Here is a 24,460-nt window from a genome sequence, read left to right as displayed (position 1 = left end):
CTGTGTCACCAAATACCAGACTAAGTTTTAGACGTTTGCTGCTGACACCACCGCAGTCGGTCGAATCACAGATGGCGAGAACATAGACTACAGACGGGACGTGGAAGACCTAGAAAAATGGTGCACTGAGAACAACCTAGCTCTCAATGCCAGCAAAACCAGGGAACTCATTATTGACTTTCGGCAGGATGTTACTCATGCCACCCCCCCCCCCCCCCACACACACACACACACACACACACACATTAACAGCACAGAGGTGGAACGAGTGGACAGTGTCAAGCTCATGGGAGTAGTCATCCACAAGCTTACTCGGACTGTTCATGTGGATGCACTGGTTACAAAGGCCCAACATCTCTTCTTCTTCAGGCAGCTGAGGAAATTTAGCATGACCATGAATACCCTTGCCAACTTTTATAGGTGCGCCATCAAGAGCATTTTTCTGGATGTATCACTACCTGGTATGGCAACTGTACCATTTAAGATTGGAGATGTTTACAAGGAGTGGTGAACTCAACCCAGACAATCACAAAGGCCAACCTTCCATCTACAGAATCCATCTACCAGGCCTGCTGTCAAGGAAAGGCCGCCAGCATTCTCAAAGGTCCATCCCCACCCTGGCAATGTTTTTCTACAGTTCCTCGTTCCTCCACCATCGGGGAGAAGGGACACAAGCCTGAACACACACACACACACACACACCAGCTGGTTTTGGATTAGTTTCTACCCTACTGTTGTTTAGAATACTGAATGGATTCACAAAATCTTAACATTTGCCTGTACCTGTGTTTCTTTTGCTGCTTTTACCTATTATTTACTGATCTATGCTACTTAACTCTGTGATCTGCCTGTATTGTTCGCAAGATAAAGCTTTTCACTGTGCGTCTGTAAACGTGACAATAAATTCAATTTAATTCAATCCAGCATCTAGACTTTTTTCACAAATATATATCTACTTAAGAAACATTCAGTATAGAACTATAGCATTCCATATAACAAAACGGAATATTTGCAGGTCAGTTGCTTTCATTCTTAGTAAAGGGTCAAAAATTTCAGTAAGAACTGGACTAAAAACACAAGTTGAGTGGTCAGCAGTTATTGACAAAAGAAAGTAAATCAAATAATCAGACGATGGATGTCATTAGGCAGAGGTGAGAGTTTAGATAGGACCTTCCAGGCCTTTTGGTGTAGAGTAGGCTGGATAGACCAGAAGGTCTTTTCTTTCCAATCAAAACTACATTTCCATGTGCAAAATCTTTCAGCTTGTTTTTGGCTGTCCAGTACTTCAGTAATATGATCTTGCAATTGTTATCAAATTAAAGTAGGGGAAATTATCAGTAATTGTACAAAACTAACGCTTATGGTTATAACTTTTTGATAGTTCTGTACAGCTTGTCACAGAACTGGAACAAACCATCTACAAGCACCTACATAATAAAGGACAGTGTCAACAATTAAGCATTGAATACATGTATCCTGATTACCCTCTTAAGACAGAATAATGCAAATTACTCACGGTCTGTGAAAGAAATCAAATTAGATATTCTGAATATTTGACTATAATGAACATGTCTTGCCCCAAGTTTTGAACTTAGTCAAGGACTCAATGGCTGAAAAATCAGAAGACATTGCATCCTCCAGGTTCTACATGGGCACCTAAGGTTCCAAAATGATGGGCTGGAAACACAAGCACATTCCAAATGAGCAGTGCTTCACCCAGTCTTATCAGGGCAGGCAAAAAAAGCAGACAGACAGATCCCACACGTGAAATCAGCGAAGTCAAATAAGAGAGCAGTATGCCCCTTTAGGACTTCTCTGGGTAAAATTTAGTTGTTCTGAACATATTAGGCTGGTTTTGATCAGGGAAACCCAGTCTGACAAGATTCTTAAACTGACCACTATACACCAAAAGTTTGGTTTAAGTAAAATGCACACTTTAGCACACAGTTGGAAGAACATAAAACCGCATATACTCTGTATAAATCCGCACACTATTCCTGGACACAGCCCAACATCTAACATCCCATTCCCAAACACACTCCATGTGACAGATGCTGCTCATTCCCTTTTAACAACCCACAAAAGGGATCCTGATGTTTCTGGTAGCCCAAACTTCATTGGTTAGCTCTCTGAACATGCTAATATGTCCACAGCTCACCAATTTATTTCAAGAGTGGTTGAGACCTAATATCAACTGCAGATCCATTAGTTCAAGTTAATGTAACATTTCTTGCACATCACTTGGGCGAATTTCTACACATTAAGTTTGTTAATTTAAAAAAGTCTTACTTCTTCTTCCAGCCAATCATTGTACTGTACAATGCTTGACATTACCACATCAGCTCCTTTCATATAAAAAGTGATTTCCCCTGAGGAATCATCCTAAATATCAAAACAAAATACAAATGTTTACATCAGAAATACAGAAACATCATTTAAGAAAGAATATACATGGATTAATGTTTTGTTTACTCCCTTCTTTAGAGCTATTTATTGACTGTGACGTATCTTCACCTACACCTTAACCAATGGCTGATTACATCAGTGGTTCCGTCCTGTTCCTGTAAAGCACAACTATGTTCTTGCTTGTTGCTTATTCATCCAAGGTGTCTGTAAAAAGTAACCTCTCCCTCAGACTATTCCAATTCTGAATTCGCATGGGTAGACATGCATGGACAACTGATGTTGACATTTTCCAGCTGGCAAATTGAAGCAACAAATTCTACTAGAAGCATATTGTAACCTACTAGCTTTATGTTAGCCCAGGCACCTATGTGACTGAGGAAGGGAATATTTGCACACAACACTGCTAGTTATAATAAAAGGTCTGTTGGATCCTTTGATACCACAATTTTAACATCCAATTCTTATACTCCGGGAGATTTCATAAACATTACCATATCAGGTAAAGTAGCCTGTTGGAGGCAAACTCATACCAGCTAAGGATTCATATTCAAAATTCTCACAACTAAGCATTTTTGCTAAATTTATACTATCTCGGATCATGTGCAGAATAGTCACTAGAATGATGTGCCAAGCTTCCTGCATGAAAGTGAAACAACGCATTCTGAAAAGCAGGGTAAGTGATGGTGTGTACATGTGCATGGTGTGTGAGGAGGAAACAGCAAAGGTGGGATTCATGTGTGATATTTCTGAGAAAGAGATTGATGGTCTAAACTTTTGACATTGAGCTTAATTCAGTCAAATTGAAATACTGTAAAGAAAATGTAATTCTGTATAACAGCAAACTTCAAAAGGACTCTAACAATGTTACAAGCTATAAAGCCAATGCCACAGAGATGTATCAAGACATCTTATTCCTTATATGATGTAGACTCAAACATTTTTGATTTAGCTATTTGACCTCTTTCTTTCCTATCTAATGATGTACAGTATCCTTATTCATTTTTACATTTTTCTGGTATTCTTATTACCTGCAGATGTAAAGTCTAGTTGTTTGCTTGATAAAAAATGCTCTGTGCTAGTACCGTTACTATTATATGAAGACACTATTTTACTTTTAGGTAGTGTATGCCACAGCAGCTGTAGACACCTACTATGCCTTTGACACGTGATAACATTCAGACAAGGGTGCTAACAATTTCCTATGCCGACCAAAGCTGTAAATGAGCTTTAGCTTAAAGTAGTTCTACAGGATTTAGCACATAATAAATAATTCAATGTTCTAACACATTTCTGTCTACACTTATTTATGAAACTTACCCTGACAATGATGCCCATTCTTTTGCTTTCAGATGTGAAAGGAAAAACTTGTAGAATGATGAATGGAAGGATTTGTCCACTAGGGGTCTTCAGTTGCATAGATGAGAGGTCTCTGCTCACCAATGTCAGACCCACACTCTGTGTCCATTGCACAAGAGCCACCTAAACAAAGATCAAAGGTCAATCAAAATTCTCTGCCTGAGGCATTGAAGATACACAAACAAAATGATGGTGATATCTAAACTAAAGGTCAAATGTCAGACTCATGATCTATGTGAAGAGAAAAATATGCCACAAGATTACACAGAATGATAAAAGTTCTTCAGAATAAATAGAAAATATATTAGTTAGATTAATACATGATTTATAAACATTAATATAATCAAAAACATATTCCCGTGGATACACAAATAGAATCAAATCATTTGATGGCATAAGTATAACAACTTAAAATATATAGAACGAAATACAAGTTTTTTTTAGATTCATTACACCTAAACACCTAATTAGCATTTTAACCTGCAACAGAATATTCAATGTATTCCTGAAGAAGGGCTCATGCCCGAAACGTCGATTCTCCTGTTCCCTGGATGCTGCCTGACCTGCTGCGCTTTTCCAGCAACACATTTCCAGCTCTGATCTCCAGCATCTGCAGACCTCACTTTCTCCCCTATTCAATGTATCTGCCAGTTTCGTAGGAACAAAAGGCAATTATCTCATAGACCACCCCTTAACCTTGGCATGGTGTTAGTCATATTAGTAGGAATTCTCAGAATATGTTTACCTTAAAACATAAGGAGGTTATTGAGTAAGATTGATTAGTAGCCTATCAAAAAACCAGGATTGGACTCCAATTTCCAATACAACAAAATGTATTTACCACAATTAAAACTGAAAAGCATGCAACAAAACCCCTTGCTACTTAACATGTCTGAGCTAATGCGATTAACTTTATGAATGGCCCACTTCATGTGACCTTGCTCCTAAAGTAGCATTTTTGCAAACAACAGCTAAATATGACAAGATTAGAATTTTAAGCTGCCCTTTCTAATAATTTAATCATTCTCCAAGATCTAAAGTAGCATTTTTGTGCCACGTCAATTAAGAAAGTCCTTGAATTTGTTTTTTTTTACTAAAATCTTTACTCATTTGGTAGACTTAAGTGATTTCTGCACACTTATTCTTATGTTTAAAGTTAGTCAGTAAAATCATTATAATTACAGTAGTTTTTTTGTGGTAGAATAACTTTTGCACAGGATGTTGTCAGCTGCAAATGATTCAATACTCAAAGATTCATTTTCAATTTGCTCTGTGAAAGGTTACTATTACAACTTGACCTGCAAATTGTATCTCTGCTAATACACTATCATTTAATTTTATGCCCCATTGTACTAAAGAGTAAAGCATGCTATATTTGGTGACTCACATCTGTTTATTATTGAAGCTCTGCTTGGTTTAACAGCTTGTCTGAATTAGCAGCTTTCACTGCAGTTATCTTGGCATATTTTACCTGTCCGAAGATTCTGCATCACTCCACTTTAATCCATAATTGTCTGGTTAACATGCATAAGACATTTAACACAATATTCATTAAATGACAGGGATGTAGCAAACAATGAGATTCTACTTGTGAGCAATGAGGTTTTAAACAAGTTGCAATAAATCTACTTTTTGCTAAACTGAATCAAAGTATCAATAATTATAAATCATAGTTGCACATCTTTTAAAAGGTGAACATTTCTAAACATAAAAATTACACTAGCAGAAAGCACAGTATAGAAGACTAAAATTTATTAATATGCACTTCTCTAATAAAACTGGACTCTGCATTCAACTTTGAATTCGAATCATACAGTAACACAAAATTGACCTTAACCAAAATAGTTAAGTATTTCACAAATGAGTATAAAGTTGATCAAAGTATTTGCAAATAAGCAAGTTGGGAACACATGCATTGCAGATCAATATTTTCACGATGTAATGCAATATTTGTTTCTGTAATATTTTAGATTTTTTTGGGAAAGTGGATGATGGCATTTATTGTCCATTGCCAGTTGCACTGAGGAACTGGAATCATATCTAGAAGACCAGATAGAGACAACAAATTCCCAGCTGAAGGACACTAATGAATCAATTGAGCATTTACAGCAAACCATCAGTTTGTGGTCATTTTCTCAGGTATTAGCTCATAAATTATCAGGCTAACTGAATTATATTGCACAACTTGTCATGTGGGGATTTTTGAACTCTCAACCTCTAGCTTACTACCATAACCACTAAACTACTGTACCCTGGTGAGTCTCCATGGCATCGCTTGTGACAAGTCAGCGAATGCAGCATTTGTAATGATAGGAGCATTATACAAAGCAACATATAATATAGCTAATCTCCAGTGGCAATGATAATTGTCTCTTCAAAGAACAGTTTCTCTGCTGTTTGGCACTGACTAATCTGTTTGTACTCTATTTCTTTTGTTTGCTGTCCACTTGTTTTTTTCCTTGTAGCCAGTAATATTTTTCTTATGCTATCACTGCTTATTATAACTTGTTCTCATTGCCACTTTTTAAACGTAGTTTTAGGCTCTATTTTTTGTGTAATCCTCAAATACACTGCTGTAGTGAACTTGTAAGTATCAATCTGGTTAAAAAGTTGAGGATTTGCAAGAAAATAATATCAGCAATCAGACTGTCAGAGATAACTACCAGAATCGGTTGGGTCAGGCCAAGTGAGAAAACAGGAAGTATGGAGGAAGAACATTGGGATTGAGATTCCGGGTTGGAAGGGGTACAGCTGACATTTGGAAGTGTCAGGAAGAGACCACAAGTGCGTAGGAGAGAATAGATGGTAGTGTATAACAAAAAGAAAAAACATCTGTGGTGGAACACAAAAAGCTTATTTGTCGAGTGCTCTGGATTTAAAGCAGTAAATAAAATACTCCATGAATCAAGAATCCCTACTGGATCTGGTAGTGGGTGCAAAGAACACTGGAAGTTAGAGGCTATTTGGGGACATGACAACATAATAATGACAGTAATTGTACATAAACAGAAAAACAAAACCAACAGACAAGGAAGCTTAATTGGAGAAACAATTTAGGTGATGACAATGAGATTAAGTGGAAGAGGAGACTGTCAAAAGAAAACTAGCCAGAGCATAGTCTAGAGTAGAACTTGGTGCAGGATAGAATATGGGCGGTTGAGTTTTGGCTAAGCTTAGGGTTATGAGCATGGGGGCTCAGAGCATTTTGAGGTGACAAAGGGAAAGCTGAGAAACGTACAACTAAGAACAGCCAGAGTCAAGCAGATTTATTGACATGTTAGAAAATTACAAGAATAATATTCACTAGCAATTGGGGAAGTATGCATCAAGCAGGGTCCATCAACACCTGCCTCTAATAAGCAATGTATGTTGGAAAAAAATGTTCATACTCTTTGTAAAATAAAACTGAGCATTAATAAAGGTAAGGCAGTGATATACTTTCTGTAGCTTTCATAAAACCTCAAAGGATAGCACAAAAATCTATGCCATAGATGGTGACAAATGGAACAATGGAAATATAACCACAACAAATTTAAGTTGATTGCATTATAGTACAGTAGTGTTTTACAGATGTATTTAGACAACTCTCATTTGTATACATATGATCCAAACTGGGAAAGTTGATGGGAATCCAGCTAAATTTGTTGGTGGAATTTTGACAAATTGTGATGAGTAATTGTGGAAAAACTGCTGGAAGAAGAGCAACATGATAGGATAAACAGATCAGTGACAGCTGTAATTCAACGTAGAGAAATATAAGCAAGATATTTTGAAACCTCACAAACTGTTTAAAAACCAACTTTAATTTGCATTTACATATACTTGGTGACTGTTCCAAAAACACATTACACAACACAACATAAAAGGATAAATTGGCTGTGAACATTTCAGTGAAGTCACAAAAGAGCTATAGATTAAGCTGGAGTGGTTTGAAAGGAAATTACTGAAACTCTGTCAGAAATGGCACTACTAAATTCTCAGTTATCCACCACAAAACAAACAAGGGGTAATCAATGCATTCGCATGAACTAAAGAGACTCAACTCACAAGCAAAATCACGTGACTGAAGGTGATTTGTTTAATTTGCCTTCAGTCATAGAGTTGTTGATTTCTGCCCAATTCCGTTTGTCACACCAGAAGAGAATTAGCAGCTCCAAACTTAGATAAAACCTGCCTCCAATCTCATTTCTTTCAAAAGTCTGATTCCTGCAAAGAATCCCGTACTCCACCCAAATAAACCATTCTCAGATTACAACTGCCCACAATTTGATGGTAAAGCACTGTGGAAAGCACTCCTGTGGACAGTCAACAGAAAGAACCTCCAGTATACAGTGACTTAGTGGACACTAATTCATCTGAATTGATGCCAATGTATTTGATTTTAAGTAATTTGAAACTTCTGCCTTACTTCTTTTTTCCTTGGATGTGTGTGCATATGTATGTTGCAAACCATTGCCTGTGGGTTTTAAAAAAAGTAAACCCTTTGTTTTTACTGTAAGGAATTTGCTGTGGGTCAATTTAAATTGGACTTGGCAAGCAGGGGTGGGGAAACACCTTGTTTAAAAAGGGCAGGGAAGTAGGGACCTCTTCCGTTTCTTTCAGATTAGAGATTTTATCTGAAAGGAGACCACGCTTTTGACTGAGTGTTGTAGATCTGATATAGAAAAGAGTGCCTCAGGCTCTTACAGTTGACTACTCTCTATCATTTGTTGGGGGGAGGTTCCTCTGGTGACATCTAACATCTACGTGAGGTCTGGGGGAGAATTAGGAGTTGAAATCACTTCGGAAATGTGAGAGGACATTTGTGAGAATGTGAAGAGGATTTTGATATGTAACATGTAATCATGCTATGCAGGTAAAGATTCTTCATAGGGTCATCTGGCTCCAGATCGTCTTGCAAAATTTAAGCAGGATGCACCTTCAATGTGCCACAAATGTAAAATAAATATGGGTACTTTACGCATTGTTTGTGGTCCTGCAACTGGCTCCATGCATATTGGAGCGCCGTGGCAGGAGTAATAGAGGGGGTCTTGGGGACCAAAGTCACAGTGGACTCTGTCTCTTTGCTCCTGAGTTTGCTAAATTTACCCCTTACTTAAATGTACATGGGAAAAAAACTTAACATTCTCACTTTTTGTGCGAGGAAGAACATTGAGGTGTTGGGTGCCTGAGAACCACGGGGTCTGTCGGGGTGGCAAAAGTTAATTATGGAACACATTTCCTTATACTTATACAAATATGGTGCAGCAGAAAATGGGCAACTTTCAAAAGATGTGGCAGCCCTTTTTGAAATATTTCGAAGGAATCCGTTCGCTATTTTGATTAGGGCTTTTGTCTCGCCATGATAGGTCTGATAAACCTAAGGCTCTGAGAGGAAGAATTTCGAACAAATGTAGGTTTAATAATCGATGCTCTCGAAGGGGAGAGCTATGGTCTTGCTGCGTCACGCGGCATTATTTATTTATGTATTGATTTGTAACAAGAGTAGTTTTGATTTCTTTTGTAGAGTATTATAGTAGTTGGTTTATTGTTTTTGATGTCATGATGCTATATTTTCATGGTTCTGTAACTTTCTAATCTTGTAAAGAAACATTTTTTAATAAAAATATTTTTAAAAAGGGTAGGGAAAACATGAAAAGTAGTTAAAAACCAGCTGTGTTATGGACAGAAGAGGAGATCAGTAAAATAATTCAATTTACCTTTCCCTCTCTTGCTTATGACAAAGGTGGCATGGCTTAATTATTAATATTGTAAATGACCATAAGCAATTAACAGGAGCATGATAAATAAAAAATGACATTAAGCAACATTAGGAGCTATTAGGTCAAATGACCAAAAGCTTGATTAAAGAGGTAACTTTAAGGTGTGTCAAAAAGAGGAAAGTGAGGTGGAGTCGCAGAGGTGTTTAGGAAGGAAATTCCAGAGGTTAGGGCCCAGGTGACATGAAGCCAAAAAGAATGATTTGCTGTTTTTACATTTTCAATTAATGAGGCAGTCAGAAGCCCCACAGTTTATATCCAAAGTCAACAAAATGAATATAATTTCTCAGAGATCAGTCTATATTTGAAAACCGCATACTACTTACATTTAGGTAAACTATTTTAAAATTGTTGATGTTTAATCAATTCGTTGGGTCTATACTGAACAATAAGATTAAACAAAGTAAACCATGTGTTAATTTCCTATAAGAGTGACGCTTAAGCTTTGTTGGGAAGTTCTCTCCCTTCTTGCTATTCCTAATGTAGGTTTAGTCTGATAACGAAGCAGCTACGCCTTCTCTTCTTGATGACTGCATAGGGACACAAAATCGGAATTAGGCCACTGGTGTTTTTATTAAAGGAATATTTGAACACAAGATGATTACACAGCCTTATTGGAGAACATTGCTTTCTATTGCATTATTTGCCATTCAGCAAATACTTGCTAGATTTTTGCATCAAAGGCATTTTTAAAACAAACAGATAGTTATGTGGCAAAGGATTAAAGTCACACTGAAGTGTAAACATGAGATGAGATCAGAGATAAACATGAGATGAGATCAGAGATAAACATGACTTGTGAAGATGTTATGGGAACACAATTTTTCAAGAACATAGTTCCATTTTGCTTTGTTTCCATACTAAATATATAAAGGTCACAACAGAAATGCACTCTAATAAACTGGCATACAAACTCCCACTCTATATTTTATCTACTGACCTCTATACCTTTGATTTAGCAATCATTTTAACTATTAATTCCACAATGTTATCACCATTTCTCATGACCATAGCTTTTATAATTCTCTTAAATTTATTGTAGCTAAGTAACATTTTCGCATAATGACAGAAAGTAAGTATAAATTACTTGTGACTTCTCACTAATCTTCTCACTGTTTTCCTCCTCTCTGTGACCAGTGTCCTAGCTGTGGCTTTCCCTCACATCAATGGTAAAAGAGTTTCATGCTGAACTGACAGGAGATGCGTTCTATTTATGAAGTGTTTCATCTGCTAGCTTAATTAGAAGCATGAAACATTAGTGGTGGCTTCGAATTTCAGTCCGCTTTACAAAAATCAAGAACTGACAACAGCTTTACAAAGTGATTTTAAACATTTTGTTGTGTGTTAACAAGGTAATTTTACTTTTTCACATAAGGAAGTCTCTTTTATCCAACATAGTTTTCTTTCATTTTCAGGTGTCACTTGCTTGGTTGTGCCTTGTAAATATTTACTTTCTCTCCCTAACCCAGATTCAGACAGAAATTTGATGAAAAAGCTTTCAATAAATAGTTAATACAAAAAGTATTAAAACAAATCAATATGCTACTCCCATTTGGCACTGTTAGGATATAACTGATGCGATGTTTGCTCAAAAAGATAACTGTGCTGAACAATTTTTGCAAGGCCAGTGCATGTTTAAATCAGACCAGATATTTATCACTAATAAATACCAAATGAGTTATTTCAAACCCAGTACCCACTGGTATAGTCAAGAGAAAAAAAAACTATTTTAAATCGAAAGCTATAATGAAGGCAAAGTCCTGTACATCACAGCCAATGTAGACACACATAACACTAAAATATTAACTGCTTCTTGGAGATGCTTATCCAATGGCAACATGTTCAACTAAACGCTAAACATATATGAACCACTACTGAATGGTGGCAGGCTAATTGGCTGTTTACAGCCACAGAGTCATAGAGATGTACAGCATGGACACAGATGCTTCGTTCCAACTCATCCATAACCTAATCTAGTCCCATTTGCTAGCACTTGGCCCATATTCCTCTAAACCCTTCCTATTCATATACCCATTCAGATGCCTTTTAAATACTGTAATTGTACCAGCCGCCACCACTTCCTCTGGAGGCTCATTCCATAGACGCACCAACCTGTGCGTGAAAAAGTTGTCCCTTAGATCCCTTTTATATCTTTCCCCTCTCACTCTAAACCTATGCCCCCTAGTTCTGGATTCCACCCACTCCAGGGAAAAGACTTTGCCTATTTATCCTATCCATGCCCTTCATGAGTTTGTAAACCTCTATAAGGTCACCCCTCAGCCTCCGATGCTGTAGGGAAAACATTCCTAGCCTATTCAGCCACTCCCTGTAACTCAAATCCTCCAACCCTGGCAAATATCCTTAATAATCTGTTTTGAACTCTTTCAGTTTCACAACATCCTTCCAATATGAAGGAGACCCGAATTGCAGGCAATATTCCAAACAGTGGCCCAATCAATGTCCTGTACAGCCAGAACATGATCTACGTGGACTCCAGTAAGGCATTCGACAAGGATCCTCATGGTTGTCCACTACACCTCCAATTTTGTTGTCATCTGTGAACTTACTAACTGTACCTCCTATATTCACATCTAAATCATCCATATAAATGATGAAAAGCAGTGAACCCAGCACTAATCCTTGTGGCACGCCACTGGTCACAAGCCTCCAGTCTGCAAAACAACCTGCCACTACCACCCTCTGTCTTCTACATTCGAGCATGTTCTGTATCCAACTGGCTAGTTCTCCCTGTATTCCATGAGATCTAATCTTGTTAACCAATCTCCCAACTCCTATACTCAATGCTCTAAACAATAAAGCATACCAAATGCCTTCTTCATTATCCTATCTACTTGCGACTCAACATTCAAGGAGCAATGAACCTGTACTCCAAGGTCTTTGTTCAGCAACACTCCCTAGGATCCCACCATTAAGTGTACAAGTCCTGCTAAGATTTGATTTTCCAAAATGCAGCACCTCGCATTTATCTGAATTAAACTCCATCTGCCAGCCCTCAGCCCATTGGCCCATCTGATCAAGATCTCGTCATACTCTAAGGTAATGTTCTTCGTTGTCCACTACACCTCCGATTTTGTTGTCATCTGTGAACTTAGTAACTGTACCTCCTATATTCACATCTAAATCATCCATATAAATGATGAAAAGCAGTGAACCCAGCACTAATCCTTGTGGCATGTCACTGGTCACAAGCCTCCAGTCTGGAAAACAATCCGCCACTACCACCCTCTGTCTTCTACCTTCGAGCGTGTTCTGTATCCAAGTGGCTAGTTCTCTCTGTATTCCATGAGATCTAATCTTGTTAACCAATCTCCCATGAGGATCCTTGTCGAATGCCTTACTGGAGTCCACGTAGATCATGTGGACCGTTCTGCCCTCATCAATCCTCTTTGTAACTTCTTCAAAAAAACTCAATCAAGTTTGTGAGACATGACTTCCCATGCACAAAACCATCCTGACTATCCCTAACCAGTCCTTGTCTTTCCCTCCAACAACTTGCCACTACTGATGTCAGACTCACTGGTCTATAGTTCCCTGGCTTTCCCTTATCACCTTCCTTAAACAGTGGCATCACGTTAGCCAACCTCCAAGTATTCTGGCAACTCACCTATGACTAGCAATGATACAAATATCTCAAAGGGGTCCAGCAATCACTTCCCTAGTTTCCCACAGAGTTCGAGGGTACACCTGATCATGTCTTGGGGATTTATCCGCTTTTATGCGTTTCAAGAGTCTGATCAAGAAGTTCCCCAAACCTCACGAGCACTTCTGATATATTTCACTCAATAGCAATCAAAAGTGGGAACCCTGGCCAGTTCTCAATTCCTAAAGGCAAGCAAGTACGAAGGCAAGGTATAGCACTCCCTGCCCTTACTCAGGTTGAACTCAGTTAATTCAGCACTGATCAGGGTGTTCAACCCAAAACATTTGCTGCTTGCCTGGTTTCGCTATTGACTGGATAAATTCATTGAGATTGTAGACCTTACTAATTAATTTAACAATTCTGATTTTGGTGATATGACTACATTTTTACCACCCACCTTTTAAGTACTCCCTAATGTATACTACAATGTTTCATTAAGCATTGCTTCATAACTTATATGTAAAGTGCTGCTACTTCATTGTAATTCTGCACAATTCTTCTCAATGCTATATTTAAAATCAATGAGAGGAAGGTGAATTGTTATTCTGATATCAAAGTAAAAGAAAATGTAAATTATTTCCAGCTTATCATTAGACGCTGTCTTGAATGTAAATAACATTGCTAAGGCTTATAAAATATATTGTATAAAACATCCATTCAAATTCTAACTTGGAAGATTAATTTTAAATAATTAGGTGTGAAATTACTTTGAATTTAATTAAATGGGCCAAAACATTTGCCAGAAAGGCTTCAAACAGTCCAATAATATATTTTATAGATGGTTAAAAGAAAATATAATGCTTGTTAGATAAAATATGTAAATCATAATTAAGTAATTGCCTTTTAAAGAATGCGTAATTTTTATATACTACTGACATTTAAACTTTTAGGTTCTTGACATCTGTAACATTAGGTTCATCAAAAAGGCGAATGTTTTTAGCTCATTAATTAGTTACCATTTCACAATAGTTATTTCCTATAAGACACTAGATGGCGACTTTATTGCAGCTCAGCGAAATAAATTTCGATTGTTCCAAAGTACAGAAGAATAATGGTCCACACTGAAATGATTATTAAAGAAAATTCTAAATTCATTACATTATGAAATTTAGCTTAAATTCATATTATTGGAGCAGTAACAAACTTCTATCAAAGTGTATATGAATAAATAATTACAAGACCATTGTACATCTATTTTGGTATACAATGGTAAAATTTATATATTTAAAATGATATGTGGAATTATCAGTACACTTAATTTAAACCATAGTGTCTCTGACCCTTTTCAATCTTGTGTCATCTAACACTGTGGACACAGAAACAAATGTTTTTGAAATATTCATTTTTTGCAAAAGATGACATGAGTAAACAGCTGCATGTATTTTAAAATTGACATGAGCAGTGATGATTAAAAGACTATTTTTCTCCCAATGTTATTTTGTTACAATGAGCAACAGCAATGTCTCAAATAAAAATACAAAGAGATAAAAAAAATTAATAACACACATGAAATATCACCTCCTTAGCTGAGACTTAAAAGAGCCTCAACACTGATGATTGAAATACTGCTTTAATAGTTGAGTAGCAGTGTATTAGTTATAACATGAATCCAGTGTCATCTATTGTTCAAATTGCTAAATTCAAATAATTGATTTATCAAATGTCTAAAATGTATTTGAGTCACTAATGCTTCAGTCAAAAACATTCAAATAATTTCAAAACATAACGGGACCAAAAATCTTTATTAGAATTAGCATTTTTGAAAAATGTCAGTGTTATTTAAAGTCTGAAAGATGTTAATTTCCCTAGAATATTAGATGCAGTTATGCAATGGACAATTATTTCAAATACAAATGTAATGAAAACAATTGATAAGTTTCACTTGCACATCACCTTATTTGCTATGACTGTACAAATTAACAAAGTATACCCCTTAATGAAAGAGCAATTTGATGGTTGATGCAAGGTTTTTAAAAAATGAAATCTAACATACTGGTAACAATCTAACAATCTAAGATACTGGTAAAATTACAAGCATATCATAAATACCTTGAAATTTTGATCATAATTTCGATTTCAATTTTTTTTAAACAATTACATCATTTTTAAATTTAAAAGAACAATGAGTCACTGGCAATATGGGAAAATATCTCAATTTCTCACAAAAATAGCTAGTTTATGAGAATAACCAATCATTAAAGACTGTGGCCAATCATTCCCCTCTGACCAAGAAGCATCAAAAGGTCTTCAGAGGCACTGTTTAAAGCATGCCCCATATTACTGGGCTTCTGACCTCTGCACTTCATCAACCTATCCACTTAGTTTATCTCCTTTTATGCTTGGCCTTTACATTAGGTCAATTCATCTTTTTGTATATGAAGAAAATGATGGATCTTGTTTGAGAAGTATATACTTAAAATCATCATGCTTCACTATAATATTGTTCCCACATTTGGAGCTCATTTGGAGAGACAGTATCCCTCAATTCAAATCACCCATATGACACCAGCTCCCCCACACACAACAAAATTAAGTATTGATCACAGATCAGAAATAAAACAAATACATTTTACACTAGCAATAGACAAACATAACCTAGAAAAGACAACTGACTCCAGATTACATAACTGACAAATGAAACCACTTTCTATAGTTTATGCTGAGATCATCAATATTACAGAGGGCTCAAACTCCAAGCTAAAAAATGTATTCATGCACACTCAGTCTCAATATTGCTAAATGGTTTTGCTTTTGAAACATTTCACAAGCTTAAATAGAATAAGGCTATGATAAAGAAGAGGTACAAATATTTGTCTGATATTAATATTAGAATATAAAATGCAAAAGAGAAAAGCTATACATGGATTAAAATGTTGTTTTGTTTTAATATACTAAAGTAAAAATGGATGTTAATATCACAGACAGAACTATTTCCTATAGTTTACCAGATCACAGCTTTCATGTTTATTGTCATAACAATGAAGTTAAAAAGTTAGGAAATATTAAAATTATATTTTCACGTGTTTGAAGTTTTAGATGACGGCTTTTTGTTTTCAAGCTTCAGTTAAGGTATTCTGGAAAAAGTTAAAAATTAAAGAAGCAAAAACCGAAATGTAGAAATACACACAAATCTTGACACCCTTGCTCCTGCAATGATAAATTTGATCTTTTCTAAACATCCCTAATCTCCAAAAGTCCTTACAGTTAACCCCATTTCCAAACTGGTAGTTCATGCTCCCTTGCAAAGGGAAGCAAATGAAGTTTTCACTAAGCAATCATCACTGATGCACAAGTCTCATTAAGAAACACAGAAATATTTGGTCCTTCTGTATGATCTTGAGACATAACTAGAGGGAAGAATACTTTAAAAAAAAAATAAACAAATAGTACAAGTAAATGCAAATTTGAATTTTATATGGTTCGCAGATGAATTAAAAGCCAAAAGAAATGGAACTCATTACCGGAGTGACAAGAAGAAAATGAAAAAACTGAAGTACAAAAACAAAATCTCATAAAAGAAACATTAGAAAGAAGAATGAAAGCCGGGGAGTCAAGAAAAACATCATTACAGATTTTACAGTTTGCTTTTCAGAGCCAAAAGTGCAGGTACAACATATTTTGGTTGAATTACTTTTTTTTCCCTTCGAGGGATGCAAGTTCAAATTGTTACTTCCCTTTTAGTTGTTTCACCAACATATTAAACAGAAAAGGCATTCATCATTTACTTCAAATTATAGCAAAGCCAAAAAGAAAGCTTTGTCTGACTAAAAGTCACAGACAAATCAAAATGTAAATTTATGTGAACCAGAAGGTATTGTGCGTAAACCTACTGCTAGGTTTACAATACTGAAGGAATTTAGTTACACCTCGGGCTCATGCAGATTGTTAGTTGCTCTTCAGTCAACACTGAAGATGAAATAGGTGCCAGTGGTATCTCTGCTAAGATAATATTACTTTGGAAAAGCTCATTCGGCCAACAGTAAATGATTTAAAAAGGAGATATCTGTTGAATTGTTTTGCTAAATAAAGCTTTAGCACATAATAATGAAGCAAAATCTTTTGATAAAATATGTTTTCAGAATGGCGTTTCAATGATCTAATATCATCTATCATTCTAAGTACTAAAATATTCAATGAACTAACAACGATCGATTAGATTTTCCCCTTTGCATTTAAAGGCATGTCATTTCAGTGTATGCTACAACTATATGGGTCCTTCACATTATGAAAAGGTTTTGTCTCTCAATTGAAACATTAAATATTTAATCCAGTCACAATTTGATTCAATTTGTTTACCATTTTAAAGCCAATACCTGTGTTCGTGAACGATGTAATTCCAAATTTATTAACTTTCAGACAACTGAAGTCTCTCAATTTTTGGAACTTTATAAGCATAAATCGCAAAAGTAATGAAGAAACTGACCTCATCAGGACTGGAGGCTTGGTATGTGCGATTTTCATCGCTGAAGTCCTGGTCAGCCTCAGCATATTCTGTTTCTCCATTTACCCCTGCACGTGACTCATAGACAGGTGTAACATTGTGACACAGTGCAATGGCTTTGACAGCTTCATGTATGCGACTGTGGACAGACTTGCGAACTTTTGGAGCAGATGAAGTGGTCTTGCTGGATGGAGTGGTGTTCGTACTACTTCCTAGTGAATAACTCTGGGAGCTATTTCCCTTCAAATAAAAAATACACTAAGTCAAATTTTCCATAGTTTTTCAGACAATTTAAATCCCATTTCAATGCTGAAATAAAATTTATTTAACTTATTGGTACCAATGGGAACTAGGGTGAAAAATGTGTGCCCATACAATCTGTAAATCAATTTGTATCATATGATTTCCACCATAAACACCAACATTAATAGAGTTGTAACCTCATCATTTCTCCAACTGCTATACACCTGGACGTGCTCTTGGCAAACATATCCTCTGTCTGTTATCACAAAATTAGTACTAGTGAATATTTTACACTGTTCACACACACAATGCTTCATTGGTGACAAGAAAATACCAATTCCTACTTAAATTTAGAAATTTTGTCAAAGGTCAAAATATCCTTGCGCTAAATTTGGAATGAAACACAAAAACACGTAGCACACTAGATCTTTATTTTCTTAATATTTTAAAGTGTGTATAGTCTTTTTGAACACACCAATAAAAGGAATAAAAACACACATTTGTTTCCTCCCCCTCATTTAAATTATTTTAAAAATAAAGCTATTTAATTCCCAAATCTATATTAACCTCAGAACAGGAATAGATGATCAGTTCAAGCTATTAACTCATTTGTTAAGAAAATAAAATACATCCTCCAAGTGTAGTTTTTAAGAGCTGTTTTCCATCTACCTTCCAAAATTTAAAGTTTGTCAACAGCACAACTGAATGGCCAAAACACCTGCATTGTAAGAAAGAAATCCATACTATGAACCTTTGAAATTTAAGGTACAATGTATAAAAGTACCACCTTTTTATTAAAGAAACAACACTCTTAGTGAACTTCACTGTTTTCAGATCTCAATGTTTATCATAAATGGATTAAAACTTCCCACGTAGGGGTCAGAATAGTTACATTCTCAAATTTCATTTAAAGATATGATTGGTGGCAAGGTTTGGACAGTAAATATGATTTTACAAAAGTTAGAAGCAATATAATTGCCATGCATTGATAACATTCGATCAAACAAAGGCAGCTTTAGTAGACGAGTAATCATCTTCCTCTTAGCACGGAAAAATGTAAATCTCTGTACGAATATTTAAATTTGCCCATATAGTATAACAAGCAATTTAAGCTGTGTGGGACACACTAACTTCACATTAACTTTGGTGAGGGCAAGCAAAATACAAAACAGCAGTGAAATTCGAACTGACACCTCAACAACCAGCAAAACAAATTTTACACATCAAACATTCCTCCTTATTGAAGAACAAGCAAAGCCAAATGGATGTTTTAAAAATTGGAAAGGGTTCTTTTTTTAAAAATAGCATTATGCACAATGTTTTTAAAAAAAGAGGAATCTCTGAATAAATTGGACACATTAAAATATACACACATCCCTATGTAACAGAAACTTTAAAAATCCTTTTCACTTGTCTCAATATACAGTAAACAACAGGCAAAAATAGCATAAATGACACAACCTCCATAACTCCTTTGTCACATTAGATTGTTGGAGTCATGCTGCGTCTTTTACAAGCACCAACTCCGCACTGTCATGTATATAAGCTAATACTCCAATAAGATCCAGCTGCTTCTGACAGAATTTATCTCCTCCAGTGAAGCAGATCATTTTCCATTATTAACCTCCTACCCAGTAAAGGCCTTCTAGCCAGGATGTGAAATGACATACATCCCTGATCCCACCATCTCTATCAACCACTTTTCTGTTAACTTTAAACTGATCTTACCTCATTCCATTTTAACCACTCTCGTTGCCTGGGTGTGTTAAGTTACTGAACCGTGAACTTTCTGCCCATCAAATTACAGTGCTGCCTAATAAACGGTTTAACTTTTTACTCATCTGACAGCCTTTTCAGTTTCTGGAATAAGGCTGCATTTGCATTCTTCCAATGCTGATGCTACTCTAACAACAAATCAGTAAGCTGATTTACTCATTCTGCATTATGCTGTGTATATTGATGCTCGTAGAATTTAATTTCACACAAATTTCATTAAAGATGATGCCCTGTGTCACAAAACATTTCCAGTGGGGAAATATAATCAATTTACAATAGATCAGGGTAGAGTAGACCTAGGAGACTATCATATTGCATTAAAAAAAACTATGGATGAAATCAATGTTAAACCAAAAACATCAGACCCTGCTAACTGACTGAGTTAAACTAAAATTAATTATATTACATACACTATTTACATCACATGTTCCTTTCACAACAAGAACTATGGTTATATGTTAATAATTAAACCTATCCCAAGATACAGCAGTAGAGTACAGGATTCATTATTCTTTGATTCATCAATAAATTTCTGTTTTCAAAAAAGAGTTTAAAAATCTCTAACAAAAAGAGGAATTACTCTATATCTTACCTTGTGATGTCTTAGCTTCATGCTCCCTATTACCAAGAAAACAAACTGTACTTGTATAGCACCTTTCACAACCTCAGGATGCCCCAAAGAGCTTCAATACCAAGAAAGTCTCCTGAACATGTTTACTCAATTTATTGGGATTTCTCTTATACTCTTTTCAATTGTAGGGACTGTGGGCTCTGTCTTCAACTAGGTATTTCAACATATAAAACATCACTGGAATCGTTAGATGAGATGTTCACTTGAGCCAGCAAGCAGAACCACCCACAATACAGCTACTTCATCAACAGCAGCCATGATTCTGGATAAAGGAGGGGCTGGCAAATGTCTCAGAAAACAATGGCTTAATTAAAAAGTCTAATAAATATTTATGCACAAATGTAGCATGTATTAATACAAGCAGCTACTGGACAGATAAATCTTTGTAAAGTGTTCCATAAAGCTTTCATGGCCTGATGGATACAATTAGAAGTTTTGTTTCATGAGAGATGGCAAGGAATCACACGCTGTTGATGAATTCAACAGGATAGAAAAGAAAAACAGGCTAACAGAATAAGCAGTAGGCTATTCAAGTTTGATGTTAAATTAGCAGACACAGTATATGACACAAAATGGAAGTTGCAAGTAAGTGTCAACCACAAGTGGACAAACACTTGAATGAGTTGAAAGATGCAATCATTTACTTTGGACCCGAGAAAGACTGATCAGATTATTCCCTTGAGAGACACTAGGTGTTGTAGATGAGAAAATAGATTCACGGATACAATAATCATCAAATGCTAGGGCACAGCTAAAACAAAAATCAAAGACCGGGTGGAATATTGATCATTATTTTAAACCGATTGGTCCCCGGAACTCAAAAGTGAAATAGTGATGAGGCAGTTGTACAAAATCTTAGTCAGACACCACTTGGAGAAAGAGTCAGTTTTGGGTAGAATAGCTCAGTAATGATGCAATTGCCTCGGAAGGACGATCAGAAGGGTACAGGTTTTAAAGGGTTAACTTAAGAGGACAATTTGCATTAACTCAGCTTGCACTCCTGAGTTTAGCAGATTGAGGAATTACTTTTAATCAAGATCTTTAAACTGATAATAGCATTTGATAGGCCATGGAACCAAAAACAGGAGGATCTCTCAAACTTACAATTAGGACATTTAGGAATGAAAACAAGAAACATCTCTTTCTTCCACAGGAGAAATCTGGAATTTGTTCTCCAAGAAGCTTTGACATGGGTATTCTGAAATTCCAGGATTTTGACCGAGTAATAGTGAAGGAATGGCAATGTATTCCCAAGTCAGGATGGTGAGTGGCCTGGAGGAGGATTTGCAAATGATGGTGGTCCCATGTATGTGTTGACCATGTCCTTCTAGGTGGAAGTTGGTGTGGGTTTGGAAGGTGCTGTCTAAGGATCTTTGGTGAATTTCTGCAGTGCACCTTCTCGATAGCATGGACTGCAGTGACTGAACATTGATGATAGAGGGAGTCTATGCTGTGGCTGTGATGCCAATCAAACGGGCTGTTTTGCCCTGAATAGTGTCAAGCTTCTTGAGCATTTTTGGAGATGCACCCATCTAGGCAAGTGGAGAGTCAGGAACTGAGTTCCTTGCCAAAGTATTCCTAGCCTCTGACTTGCTGTTGTAGCCAGTGTTTATGTGGTGAGTCCACTTGAATTTCTGGTCAATGGTAACCCCAAGGATGTTGATAATGTGCCATTTATTGATGGTAACATTATTGGCACGTGATTAGGTTGCCACTTATTGCAGATGATAATTGCCTGGCATTTGTGTGCTGCAAACGTTACTTGCCACTTGTCAGCCCAAATCTGGATATCGCCGAGATCTTGTTGCATTTGAATATGGACTGCTACAGTGTTTGAGGAGTCTCAAATGATGCTGAACATTGTGCAATGATTGGCATTTATCCCCCACTTCTGACCTCACAATGGAAGGAAGGTCATTGATAATGCAACTGTAGATGATTGGACCTCAAGCACTCCCCTGAGAAACTCCTGCAGAGATGTCCTGGGGCTGAGATGACTGACCTTCAACAACCACAACTATCTTCCTATGTGTCAGGTACGACTCCAATAAGGGAAGAGTTTGCTGCCTAATACTCATTGATACCACACTTGGCAAATGCAGTCTTGATGTCAAGTCTGTCACTCTTATGTCACCTTTGGAATTCAGCTGTTTTGTCCATGTTTGAACCAAGTCTGCATTGAGATCAGAAGCTGAGTGGCCCTCGTGGAACCCAAACTGGGCGTCACTCAGCAGGTTATTGTTGAGCAGGTGCTGCAAAAGCACTATTACTGACACGTTCCTTCATTTTACTGATGATTGAGAGTAGACTAATGGGGCAGTAATTAACCAGGTTTGACTTTTCCTGCTTGTTATGTACAGGACATACCATGGCTATTTCCATATTGTCGGGTCGATGCCATGTTGTAACCGCATAGGAATAGCTTAGTTATGTCATAATATTGGAACATAGGTCTTCTGTACTGTTGACAACTTCAGCATTTAATTTATGCACAGTAATGTTCCACTGAAGAGAAATTAGATAAATCAAAGTTAGTTCAGGAGTAAATAATGGTATACACGCAGACTTCTGCTGCCATCTCCAATGGTTTCAACATCCTTTCAAACCCTGTTTTGTGCCAGCTGATTTTGCTTCCCTATATATTTAAAACCTAATAAAATGACATTACTCACCTTCTGTTAAGATATTAATCTTGAGGATGACATGAATTGATGTCATAACATTGAGAAAGTGGCAAAAAGTATTAATTCTGATGCATTGGAGTTCACCTCTCCAATAAATTTGATGTTGGTTTGTTAAAGACTTTGAATTCTGGCAACCTTATTTACTAAGCCACATTCAAGTCCTGTTCTCGGTACTTGAATAGATAACCTAACTTTATAACTTGTTACAAAATTGAAGGACTGATGTACTTTTGTAGCTGTTGTCCTTCAGGTTATACACTAAGCCTTCACGAATAAAGAAGATCTAATAGCACTACTTGTAGTGAAGCTGGAAGCTTCCTCATCTAGGCAAAATTTGACCCTCAACCAATTGCATTGAAAATATTTTTTATTCCAATATTATAGCATTATCTCTGCAAACTTGCTGTGAGAAAATTGACTGTCATGCTGCTAGTACAACAGCGATTAACCTTCAAGCTATTAATCACTGTTGGACTACTTCAGAGTCCTGAGGACATGAATGGCAGTTTGCAATGGAATGGAAGTTTGCAATTTTTGGGTTAAGTCCTCTTTCAGCATTTTCCTTCTGTTAAGGTTTTCTTTCAAAGTTAGTACATACTATCCTAACAAATGGTTAAATCAGTCCCAAACAGACTGGCAAAACCAAGTCTTCACAAAATTCAACTTCATTAATGCAAGATTATATCACACTTTGGATTAATGTGGATCTCTTTTCAGCAATTCATTGTACAACATAATATTGAAGACAATAGCAACATGGCTCACATTCCTTTTTACTTAGTAAATGACACTTGGAGGCAAAAGTCTTCTGTCAAATCTAGAAAATTCATTTGTGGATATTAAGTAGAAAATTATAAATCAATGATATTTTGTTCTTAGACTGTATTGGCCATTCAAGAAAAAAAATTGCACAGCAATTTCTTCCCAAATGTACATACCATAAGAGTATAAAGAAATAGGAACAGGAATAGCCCTGTAAACCTGCTCTGCCATTCAATAGGATCAAGGATGATCTGACATTCCTCATGTCCACTTACCTACCCTTTCTCCATAAGTCAATTCTCTACCCAATCAAGAATTTACCTACCTAAGCCCTAAATATACACAAGGATTCTGCCCCTACAATTCTCAAAACCCTGAGAAAAGAAAGTCCTCCTCACTTCAGTCTTAAATTGGCACCTCTTAACTCTGAGACTATGCTCTCTGGTACTAGACTCTGGCGTTCCTGGTTAGAGGTCAGAAGGTCCACTCCTGGACCAGAATGGAAACATTCTCTCAGCATTTAACCTCAGAATATTATATGTTTCAATGAGACCACCATGCATTTTTCTCAACTTCAGTGAGTATAATTCCACTCTGTTTAGCTTTTGCTCATAAAACTATCCTTCCACAACAGGGATCATCCAAGTGAATCTTCTCCAAACTGCCTCCAACGAAATGGCATCCCCATAACGGGATGAAAACTGCCCCTTATACTCCAAATGTTGTCTCACCAGCTCAGTG

General features: G+C 36.5%; 1 protein-coding gene across 3 annotated transcripts in view; it reads right to left on the bottom strand.

The window, feature by feature from the left end:
• Positions 1-24,460, bottom strand: part of atp9b (ATPase phospholipid transporting 9B) — a 350,258-nt gene that overhangs the window by 52,074 nt on the left and 273,724 nt on the right. For 2 of the 3 annotated variants that reach the window (XM_043688616.2, XM_087986240.1), the window contains exons 15-17: positions 17,606-17,863; positions 3,724-3,885; positions 2,290-2,382 (exon numbers count right to left, since the gene is read on the bottom strand). In XM_043688616.2, coding sequence (XP_043544551.1) covers positions 2,290-2,382; positions 3,724-3,885; positions 17,606-17,863 — 513 coding nt within the window. The remainder of the gene's footprint in view (positions 1-2,289; positions 2,383-3,723; positions 3,886-17,605; positions 17,864-24,460) is intronic. The other variant, XM_087986241.1, reaches the window with a different exon arrangement.

The sequence above is a fragment of the Chiloscyllium plagiosum genome, unplaced genomic scaffold (assembly GCF_037043375.1).
Source record: "Chiloscyllium plagiosum isolate Xiang-an unplaced genomic scaffold, Cpla_swu_hap1 HiC_scaffold_4, whole genome shotgun sequence".
In the NCBI taxonomy this organism is placed as follows: domain Eukaryota; kingdom Metazoa; phylum Chordata; class Chondrichthyes; order Orectolobiformes; family Hemiscylliidae; genus Chiloscyllium; species Chiloscyllium plagiosum.
The sequence above is the reverse complement of the archived record's forward strand: the minus strand, read 5'-3'. Positions and strand labels throughout refer to the sequence as shown.